General features: G+C 42.5%; 1 protein-coding gene across 2 annotated transcripts in view; it reads right to left on the minus strand.

Moving 5' to 3' along the window:
* Window positions 1-11806, minus strand: part of DGUOK (deoxyguanosine kinase) — a gene marked incomplete at both ends in the record, with an annotated part of 46769 nt that extends 34963 nt beyond the window's left edge. For both annotated transcript variants that reach the window (XM_084235678.1, XM_084235677.1), the window contains 2 exons: window positions 1654-1766; window positions 11665-11806. In XM_084235678.1, the coding sequence (XP_084091804.1) occupies window positions 1654-1766; window positions 11665-11806 (255 nt within the window). The remainder of the gene's footprint in view (window positions 1-1653; window positions 1767-11664) is intronic.
* Window positions 11807-12145: the final 339 nt, after the last annotated feature.

Here is a 12145-nt window from a genome sequence, read left to right on the forward strand (position 1 = left end):
CAGCAAAGAGACAGTAACCAAAACTAAAGGATACCCCACTGATTGGGAGAAAATTTTTGCACACAACACTAATGATAAAGGACTGATCACAAAAATCTACAAAGAGCTGATGAGACTCAACAAAAACAAAGTAAATAACCCAGTCAAAAAATGAGCAGAAGAGCTAAAAAGAAACTTCTCCAAAGAGGAAATGCAAATGGCCAACAGGAATATGAAAAAATGTTCAACATCACTTGTAATCAGGGAAATGCAAATCAAAACTACAATGAAATACCATCTTACACCAGTGAGAATGGCACACTTTAAAAAAACTAGCAACAACAAATGTTGGTGAGATTGTGGAGAAAAAGGAACTCTCCTGCACTGCTGGTGAGAGTGCAAACTGGTCCAACCACTATGGAGAGCTTTGTGGAGGCTCCTCAATCTGCTAAAGATGGAGCTTCCATAAGATCCAGCAATTCCACTCCTAGGCTTTTACCCAAAGGACACAGAAATATTAATTCAAAAGGGCACTTGCACCCCAATGTTTATAGCAGCACTATTGATAATAGCTAAGCTATGGAAACAACCCAAATGCCCAAAAATAGATGACTAGATCAAGAAGATGTGCTACATATACACAATGGAATATTACTCAGCAATCAAAAAAGATAAACACATGCAGTTTGCAGCAACATGGATGGAGCTAAAAGGTATCATGTTCAGCTAAATAAGTCAGAAAGAAAAAGAAAAATACTAGGGCCTCCCCGGTGGCGCAGCGGTTGAGCGCTGGGTTGCGAAGCTGCCCACGGTCTCTGCGGCGCCGGTTCGATCCCCGGCTGCTCCCCGGCCACCGGCGGAGGATCCCACATGGCGCGCAGACCTCTCCTGCCGCCCGCTGCTCCCCTCAGCAGTGTACTTCGGTCCTTCTGCCTGCTCTGCTCCCCGCTCTGGCTCTGGTGAATTCTCTCGCCCTCCCGCGCTTCTGACTGTGCCCAGTGCATGTATAAACAAAACAAAAACAAACAAAATAAATAAATAAAACATGCCTCTATTAAAAAAAAAAAAAAAAGAAAAGAAAAATACTGGATGGTCTCACTCATAGCAGGAATTTAGAAAAACCTAAATAAGGGACCAGGAAAAAGACTAATTAATACAAAGTAAAAATCAAAATCAACAAGCAACTATAAACCAGAGACACACTATGGGGGGGAGAGAAGGGAGTAGGAGGAAAACAAGGGTGGTTGGGGACTATAACCAAGATGAAAATGCAGATATTGTACAAAAATGAAAAATGATGTAAGAAATATATAAAATAAAATAAAATAAAAATCACTATAATCAACTATTATTCTTGATGGTCAACTTCAGTAATAATAATACAAATACCTAAGGGGAGAAATGACAAAATGAATCTTCAAAGCTGGGACGCTAGACATGCTTGGAAAAACCATAAAAAACAGGCACATAGACATACAAAGCCCACAAAAGTCAAAACAGAACATATTCAAACAAGTCATATCCTCCCTAGTGTATGTGGTCTGCCTTCTGGAATGAAGGCATTTTAAAAAGGAGAGTCAAACTGGGTACTTCACCTACTCAAAGCAAATTACATGATTACAATTAATTTACTCACCCATGCCAGCCAACTAACCACAACCACTGAAAACTTACTTTTTGGGTGCCAGCAGCCTGGACGTTCTGCCATGTTGCTACAGGTTCTGTAGCTATGTGCCACTCTGGATAACTTTTCGTGAGTAACTTCACAAAGGTGGACTTTCCCACAGCTGCAATGCAAACAGCATGTGTTGGGCTGCTACTGAACTATGCCATAAATGCCCAATGTAAGAAAACCAGTGCCAATTTTTCCAATTTTCAAAGCCAGTCACCATACCACTGTCACAATGATGACAGTGTGACCAGTCTAGGCCAACTGGTCCCCATAATGAACACAGGCAACAGGGAAGAAAAATACCCTTAGACTTTACTTACAATTTTAATGTCCCAACGTCCCAGAGGAAAGTAGTTTAATAATAGCTGAAAATGACAGGCTGCCAAACACTGATGAAATCAGCTACATAAATTTAAAGCTTGAATCACGGCCCTATTTATTCTGTGACAGTGTAAGAATTGCAAGTTTTTCCAGATAGAAGATGAAGATTATTATTCTCATTCATTCAACAAATGTAACCAATATTCATGGGCTCTCTGGTGTGGGACCACATGCCTGGACTCTCTGGTGCTGGAGGTCCAATGGTTAACAAAACCCAGGAGGGATTTTGCCCTCACAGAACTTATATGGGAGACAGTTATTAATGACACACAAGTAACTTATAGGAATTCTATGTGTTAAGTGCTAGGAAAGAAAAACGCAAGATGGCTCTAATAAAGCGCAGGAGGTTTGAAAAAATGACATTGACAGTAAGACTTAAAAGATGAGGAATTAGCCAGACTGTGGGTGGGGGAACAGTATTCCAGGCAGAGGGAGCAGCATGAACACAGGCCAGGGAAAGAGAAAGAACTTGTCATACAACAAGAAAAAGACATGTATGGCCTTGAAGAAGTGAGTGCACCTCCAGTGTGGTCATGAGAGGGAGAATATGAGTACAGAAAGGCAGCAGGCATGCGGGCAGGTGATTGGGGCCTTCTAGATCTGCTAAGAAGTTAGAATTCTAAGGGCAATGAGAAGTCAGTGATGATCGAGCTTAATTAAACAAGGAAATGTCAAGTTTCCATCTCATTTTTTTTTAAAGGTCTTTTTTTTTTTAAAGATTTATTTATTTATTTATTTATTTATACAAGCACTGGGTACAGTCAGAAGCGCGGGAGGGTGAGAGAATTCACCAGAGCCAGCGCAGGGAGCAGAACAGGCAGAAGGACTGAAGTACACTGCTGAGGGGAGCAGCGGGCGGCAGGAGAGGTCTGCACGCCATGCAGGACCCTCCTCCAGTGGCCGGGGAGCAGCCGGGGATCGAACCGGCGCTGCAGAGGCTGTGGGCAGCTTCGCAACCCAGCGCTCTACCACTGCACCACCGGGGAGGCCCTCATTTTTAAAAGATTACTTTGCCAGCTGTGTAAGAATGGATGCATAAAGAAGTGGGCAGCCCAGCAGAACGTTAAATGTAGCTTGAACTAAAACGGCAGAGAAGGTGGAAAGTAGGGTCGCTCTGAGAGAGATTTTGGAGCTGAAACCAACCTGGCACCACAACATTCAAGTTATCTTTTCCCATTTTCAATATCTGGCCTCCAGAATCTTCATCTGGACATCCCACAAACACCTCAGTCTATATACTCCCTAAAATGAACTCACCTTTCCCACTAAACTGAGCTTCTGCTTATATTCCAGACCTCAGGATATAGTAGCACTATCCACTCACAGTCAGAACTTGCTCCTTTACCAAAACTCAAATGGTTACCAGGTCCTTTGGACCGGCCTTCTAAATTTCCTGTCTTTTTCTCTCCATTCCCACCTCTATGCTCAAGACCAGGCTCTTATCTCTTACTTTCCCACTGTGGCCTTTGCCCTCTTCAGTCCAGTCATTCAAACAGAACATAAAATAACACTACTTAAGACCCTATGACAGCTTCCTATTGCCTTAACAACAAAATCTAACACTACGGTCTACAACACACCTCGAGGTCTGGCCCCTGCATTCATCTCTTTGGCTTCAGCTCCCCTTCAGGCATCCTAGGCTCCTGCCTGATAAAATTCCTTTCAACTCTAATCATGCCATGTTCTCTTGTGGGAATGTGACTGCATATTTTCCCATTTCCTGGAGCACCTTCCTCATGACCCAATTCCTTCTCAATCATTGAAGATTCTGCTTAGATGGACTCCTGCAGTGAACCCTGACTGTGTTTGGGAGCTCAATTTCTTCTATCAGAGAGAACGTTTCTCAAGGGAGTTCTACCCTCAGGAGAAACCCAAATGGAACCAAGAAAAGAACAGTGGCACCTGCCCATTTGATTCTGTTAGCCCTCTCGGTTACTGATCAGGAGTGAGATGTCTCAGCAGAAAAGCCCACACATTCAATACGTGACATTTAACACACACCACTCCAACTCCTCTCTGAACACACAGGGTAAGAACAAACAACATGAATCTGCATTTGGTACAGTCACGCTCATCCCTCAGTGCCACCTCCACCCAACTCCTGTGTGCCTTTGCACATTTGCATAGCCTCTATTCTTCCCACTCTCCAATGAATAAATGCCTTCCCCTGCTCTTCTAGGTCTGTGTCTAAACCTACCAAGCCTATGGCTCCATCACTACCATGAAGTTCAGGCCTTCTCTAGCTCATGCTAAATTGGAATTTAGCAACACCTATGGTATGTTTAGCATTTAATTGTTTTGTTTCATGGGTCTCAATTTTGGTTTCCTAACAGGATTTGAATCTCTAGGGTTGGACCCCAGTACTCCACATTTTCAAACTATGCCCCAAAGTGATCCTGGTGCATACTGAAATTGTTATGCAGAACAATCTAATAATCAAAACCAACAAAGGTGGTGTTTTTTTGAACAGAGGTTCCAAACTCATATTCCATACTACTAATAAAACTCTCTGGGCTTGTCAATGTACCTAACAGAGTGACAGGAATTACAAATAAGTTGAATTTATATATTATCAGACACCTGCTTGCCCTAAGTTTAAGATATTTGGCACAGAGGGTCAATATTTAGATTGCAGGTTGTCGATTAAGTCTAAAACATGGTCTCTATCAGCTGAAAAACTATTTTGACTGATATAAAAAGATGAAGGCAATTGATGAGATAGGTGGGACTGAGTGACTTAGATTTTTTCAGCAGTTAAAAACAATTACCTAAGAAACTACTGCAGATGGAAAGGAAGGGCTCTGAGGTCACAGCTTCACTGCTGAGAAAGGGCTCTGAGGTCACTGTTTCTCTGCTGAGATCAGACGCTACCAATTCATCTGAGGGCAGCCAGGACTCAACGAACACAACTCGTGCTATTTACACACAAAAAAACCCAGAATGCCAGCAAATTAAGATGTGATGGGAAATAACAGTTCCAGTAACTGGAACAATCACATCAGGGTAACTTCCCCACACTGCACCCCACACTGCATGGGAGTTCCCCATGCCAAAGCTTTTGGAAAGCCAGCTTAGTACACAGAAGCTTACTTTTTAAAGGCAAGAATGAGGATGGAGGGTCCCAGGTTGTGCCATCCATGTTGCTGGAGGGTTTGGGAGCCTGAGTAATTTACCAAAGGGCAGGATTTCTCAACTTACATTCCAATGGAACTGGCCTGTGCCAGACACTGCCCACACAGGTGGGGTATTTTAACAAAAATAATGCAGTTATATATTTGTGTACAAATGACACAGCATCACTTTTTTTTAGTGCTGTGATACCTGGTTTTAATAGTTGTTTTCTTCCTGGTTGAGCTTCATAGTTTTTTTTAAGACCTATGTTGTAAAGTGTTGCCAGGACTTTGTAAGCGTGGGTGTCCACTGCTACAATGGCGTCCTTCTAGCGACCAGAACTCCTGTGTCCACCAAAAGCCTCTCTTCTTCAGGTAGCACTGAGCCACACTCACAAATTCCCCCTTTTGTCAGGTCTCTGCAGAGACAAGCCTCTTAGACTTCATGATCATGACTTAGTTAGATCCCAGTTTAACTGTTATCTTTCAGTATCATAAAATTTGGAGTTGTCAGACGTCAAAAGCAGCATCAAAGCATCCCTTTAAGGCCTTGGCAATCACCGTACTTTGCTCTATGTGCCATGATTTAAAGAAAAAGGTGGGGGGTAGTATGTTACCTCAACATGCTGACTTCTATTAGCACCAGGATTATCACTCCACATGTTAGACCCAAGAGTTCTATTGTTAAAGTTCATCTTTCCTAAGTCATGGGTTTTTCCTCCCACAAATTTTTCTATAAACATGCTGTAGCTACATTATGCTAAAATCTGGTAGTAAGAGAGTACCTGAGTAACACTCAAAATAATGTTATATTATTTTAAATTTAATGTGGTTATATTTTGAGGGAACCTCTTAACTATATCATCACTTCCAGGCAAAAACATGGGGGAAAAAACCCAAATCTGAAACTTTTTACCAAAAAGCAAACAAAAGCAATAAATACAAAACTAACTTAAACAAGAAAACATTCTTCTAAAGAAAATTTAAAGCCTTTATTTCAGGAATTACATTTGGTGCTGCATTCACTCACTCACTCATTCGCTATAAACAGATGTTTATGGAATAGTTACTAAGGGGCAGGTAATGTAACTAAAATGATGAATTAGGTTGCAACCCAACCCTGAAACTAAGCACCCAGGATCAGATAGGCACTGCATTCTTAAAAGCATTCTGGGAAAACTTAATAAAAATCACTCAGCAGGCTTAAAAGAAATTTAATATGTTTGCCCTGATCCTTTTCTTCTCATGGCAAACTTTATCTCCCCCACCCCTCCTCCCGAAAGTCCTAACAGCTTCCAGAATACCACCCAAACTCATCTTTCTGTTGATCTGAAATGCCCTCCACCCCCACTTTCCTCAATTGATTCATCCTTTCACTGCCGCCTTCTCCCTGAAGCCTCCTTGAACTATCTCCAGCTCCACTTCATCCCTAACCAGAGTTAATTATTGCGTGCTCTGGTTTACCAAGGTATTACACTGTAATTATTTGTTGACTCATCATTCTCCCCAGCTAGACTAGAAGCTAGCTTTTTGAAGACCTTATTCTCTTTGTGTCCTGAGTATCTACCCAGGTACTGAGAATGGAGATGGATGGAAAGAACGAGGTGAATCACAGAAACAGAGAATCCAACATACAGTGTTTGGAACAAATAGGTATCTGCCTGCTCCTTCAGGCTTCTTTACCCAGTATATTCAGTAAAAGATGCATCTTAGTGACACTGTCACTAATTTTGTTTTTTTTTGTTTTTTTTTGTTTTTTTTTAATAGAGGCATGTTTTTCTTTATTTATTTGTTTGCTTGTTTGTTTTGTTTATACATGCACTGGGTACAGTCAGAAGTCGGGAGGGTGAGAGAATTCACCAGAGACAGAGCGAGGGGCAGAGCAGGCAGAAGGACCGAAGTACACTGCTGAGGGGAGCAGCGGGCGGCAGGAGAGGTCTGCGCGCCATGTGGGACCCTCCTCTGGTGGCCGGGGAGCAGCCGGGGATTGAACCGGCACCGCAGAGGCCGCGGGCAGCTTCGCAACCCAGCGCTCTACCGCTGCGCCACCGGGGAGGCCCTGTCACTAATTTTGAATGCTGAGGGACATGTTACTAGGGAAGCTCTCCACTGATTTATGTGTAAGTTTTTAAACTACAAAAACATGCAAGTTTTCTCTTTAGCAGGGTCTCTGAAAATCAAAATGAGAATGGTCTGACATGACTCACTGACAATATTTCCTATAGCAATCCTTTCTGCAATTTACGTTTGTAAATATAAAATAACTGGCTTTGGAAAGTGATGATACATGTCAATGATGAATATACTCAAAAGACAGGCTAAGCACTTTATTTTTTATACTTTAAGGTATTTGAGATACCACGTTTATAATTTTCAATCACACAGGGAATATGGCTTCATCACACATGCCAGTAGCAGCTACCAGCTGCTACTGCACTGACCAATTTTCTTTACATGCTGCTCTCTGAACCTTCAGGGTAAGATTAATAAGACTTAGGGCAGCACAACTACAAGAAAAATCCCTTTAAAAATTATCTAACTTCAATAGGACAGGAGTTAGCACCTTTCCCGGTTCAAGTTTCCTGAATAGGTACTTCACTCTGATTTGTTTAGGGGGTGGGGCGCCACCTGTGCCAGAGAACCAGCTAATTCTTGATTTGATTATAAAAGCAGTTTGATATATTTCCTTGGTACTGATGACTAACTTCTATATGAATATTACAGCACAGGATTCAAATTTCTGGTAAACACGGGATGAATACAATGGGTCAGGTAGGGGGTTTGGTGCTGATGATGCAAGATGAACAAGACATGAAATGGCCAATCCTGGGAAGGTATTGAATGTGCAAACAATTTCAATAGAACGCAAGTGCTGCAACAGTTAAGGGTACAAACTGTTATGAGAGCATACAGAGGAGGCAGTGACTAATTCTGTCTGAGGAGAGTCATCAGGGTATGTGGGGTGATGTAGTGTGAGAGGAAATAAAACAAGGAAGAGTCACACTAAGATCTTACCAGTCTATTTCTCATTAGTCAGACTTTCATTGGGCAACTTCATTCATTCCAAAACTTAAAAAACTGCCCCAAGTTACCAACTTTCATAGTTGAAACCTCAGCTCCTATTTCTCTCTTGACTTCAGGCACAGATTCTAATCCACACCAGAATTATCTCTGTATATCTCCGAGGCACTCCACACATATCACCCTTAAGCTCCGCAGACCTCCTCTTCCTTTATGCCCATCCTCAATTTTCAGAGTCAGTGTCCAAATTATATACCTCACTGTTATCCTCTACATCTCTTTACCCCTCACTCCTTCAAAAGGTCCCCAAGTCCTGTCAATTCCACTTCCAAAATTTCTCTCAAACCATCACTTCTCTGTCTCGCTATTCTTTCTGTTCAGGCCTGAAATTTCCCTCTCTCCAACTACTACAATAGCTATAAAACTAGTCTATGCCAAACTTACCAGATACAAGGCATGATGGGTATTGCAGCAACCAAGACATACATAGTAAAGTGCCTCCTTTATGGAATTTTCTATTTGCTCATTCTAGCAGCCAGTTTCCTTTGAAAAATTAATCTGGTTTGGAACATCTGGTTTCCAGTCTGCAATAACCTCCCACTGCCTGTAGAAGAAACTCCTAGCACAGTTCAGAAGACCGTTCAAATTCTGGCAAATCCTATCCTTCCATGCTCTTGTTCTGCCATCCTCTCACAGGCCTTTAAACTCCAAGCACACACAGCTACTGCCCTATTATTAAAATTGCACATATTTCTTCAGGTTTTGCCTTGGCAAATGTTAATTCCTGTCCCCCGAAACATTCCTTTTCCTCTTCTCCCACCTTGGAAGTTCCTACCCCACAGATTCTGAGTTTCCACAGAAATGAACGTTTAGAAGCCTGCTCCTTCCACTTGGTTGTAAACTCCTTAAAAGACAGGCACTCTATCACACGAGTCCACCCTCATAGTAGGTATGAGCCTTGTTTGCATGAGAGCAAGAAAGCAGCATACAGTCTGAAAGGTTAAAAGCAAAGGTCAGGAAAATAGGGAGAAGCAGTTCAAACCTCACCTGACTTACACCCCTACTGCTCCTACAAAATTCTTCAAAAGTTCACCTAACAGGTTCAACATTTAAAGCATTCCACAGCTATCATTCCCTCCCCTGAGCAACTCTTCACTTGGCTCCCAGGATATCATTCTTTTTTTTTTTTTTTTTTGTGGGACCCTCGCGGGTGGCCGGGGATAGAACCAGCGCTGCAGAGCCTGCGGGCAAACTAGCAACCCTGCCCTCAACCGCTGCACCACCAGGGGAGGCCTGGATATCATTCTCTTTTGACTTTTCTCATATCTCACTGGTCATTCCTTCTCAGTTTTTTTGCTGGTTCTTTCCCATCTCCTCAATCTCTTTAACATTTGTGTGCCCCAGGGTTTAGTCGTTTCCATCAACACGCAGAGTCTCTTGAATTTAAATATCATCTACATTTATAACTCTGGTACAGAGACCCTGAACTTCAGAGTCATTTTCTATTCAACATCCACTTAGATAACTAATAACAGTCTGAAAACCTAATATGCCGAAAACAAAAATCTTGAAATCAGAACTCTATCTTTCAAGTTGAGCAGGTCAAAAATGATTGGCATCATTCTGATTCCTATTTATCTCACACCCCACATCTACCTGTTACCAAATCCAGTGGTCCTACCTTAAAATGTACTCCATTCCCTCACCACCTCCATGTTACCATGATGGTCCAACTAACTCATTTTTTTACAATAACCTCTTGCCATCTTCTACTTTCAACACACAGGGAATCCCTCACTGCACATTGTTTTACTGTGCTTCACAAATGGTGTCTTTTTTTTTTTTAAACAAATTGAAGGTCCGTGGGAACTTTACAGCAAGTCTACATGTACCGTTTATCCAAAGGTAAGTGCTCACTTCCTGTCTGTGTCCCATTTAAGGTACGGACATTGATTTTTTTAGACATAATGCTACTACACACTTAATGGACTACAGCAAGTATAAACATAGCTTCTATATGCACTGGGAAACCAAAAATTTTCAGATTCCCTGTGTTGCCACAGTCACTTTATTATGGTGATCTGGAACCAAACTCCAAGATCTCCAAGGTATATACCTGTATCAGCTAGTTTTCTTTTTAGAATCTAAGTCAAATTATGCCTCTTGACTGTTCAAAACTTCTAATGGCTTCCCACCTCAATGAGAATTAAAAACCCATGTTGGATTACAAGGCCTATCCAATCTGACCACATACCTTATCTTCCGACCTCATCTCCCCCACTCCCCTTACTCACTCCACTCTAGCCACAACTGTTGGCTTTTCTGTTCCCTAGATACACTTACTACCTCAGGGCCTTTGCACATGGCCTTCTCTCTGCCTGAAACATTCTCAAGTTATCCACATGGTTGGTTCACTCCCTCACCTTCAGGTTTTTGCTCAAATGTCACTTACTCAGTGAGGCCTGTCTTGACTATGCTATTTAAAATTACAACTCCAATCAATCCCTCATCTCTGAGTTTTCTCCACTACACTCATTACTAGTCTAACATACTGCTTACTTTGTTTAATTTGTGTTTATTGTAGAGCTCTACTAGAGTTCCATGAAAGTGAGATTTGTTTGTTCGGTTCACTGTGGTTTCCTCAGGGTCAATTACAGTGCTGGCATGTGGAAATGGCTCAAAAGGTTGTTTGTTGAATGAATAAAATGAGAACTTCTCGATTTATTGCTAGTATATCTTCAATACTCAACCTTTGCTGATCCCCTGCAGGGTTCAGTACCCTAGTACTTAAAAGTATCAACTCAGGACTTAGTTACATTAAACTGAAACTTTTGTGTGTTTTTTTTTACTTTTGCGAATCTGTGTCTCTACTCTTGTAACAGTTAATTTTTAATTATAATTTATACACTTTTAAAGAAAAACGTTAAGAAATGGGGGACTAGCACAGGGATACAGCAAAAATAGTTAAACTGAATGACAAGTTTAGAAACCGCCTTAAGAGTAGGGCTGCCATATAAAATACCGGACACCTAGTTAAATCTGAATTTGAGATAACGAATGAATTTTGCGTACGTGTGCCCCAAATACTGCATGGGACACATACTTAAAAATTATTAGTAAAAAAATTATTAGTTATCTGAAATCCTATTTGACACGTGTATCTTTTTTCTTCTTCTAAATCTAGCAACCCTATTTTAGGAGAACAAGCATTTTACTCTTTGTCATTTCCACCTCGACATATCAAAACAAACTAGAACTTAGCCTACCTACAGTCTGCGTGGCTTTTAAGGCCCAACAAATGTACCCCCGTGGGCGAGTACTTAGGCTTGAAGCCCTAAAAATCAGAGGCAAAGGCCAACAGTACACTTTGGGAGGGGAAAGGCCCTAGCAACTCTGAATAAGCAGCCCCGCAGTATCAGGTGGGGTCCAGCTCCCTTTCCCGGCCTCTCAGGCACCTGGTCCGTGGGGGCCAAGGCAGGGCAGCCACTTTCGGGCCCTTACCAATGTTGCCTTCGATGGAGAGACTTCGGAGCCCGCGCTCCCCGTGCAGACCCCTGAAAGGGGGCACGCCCTCGAGTGGGCTCTGAGCCATGGAAGCGGAGGGTGCTCGCAGTAGTCTTAGAAAGAGCCGGCCCGCCGTCATCCCACCCACGATTCGCGCAAATGTCACTTCCGCTGAAAGCACTTCCGCCCCCAACACCGCCCTCACGCGCTCCGGCGCGCATCTGACGTCAGGAGATCGCCAGGCAGGAAGTGGGTGGGGTCGTGGGGTCGAGGGGGTCAAAAGCGAACACTTTGATATCGCGACGTTTGTGGAGAAGCGTGGCTGCAGGAAGTCCTCAGGGGTGGGGGAGGGTTTGTTGCTAACTGGACTCGCAAGGGCGAGATTAGCCCCTTCGGTTTTGTTAATTGGACAAATAAATTTTAGAAAGAGATATAATCGTAAAACTGAGGTTACCAGCGCGGGAGGGTCGGTGGGGAG

Source organism: Talpa europaea (genome assembly GCF_964194135.1).
Source record: "Talpa europaea genome assembly, chromosome: 6".
Lineage (NCBI taxonomy): Eukaryota > Metazoa > Chordata > Mammalia > Eulipotyphla > Talpidae > Talpa > Talpa europaea.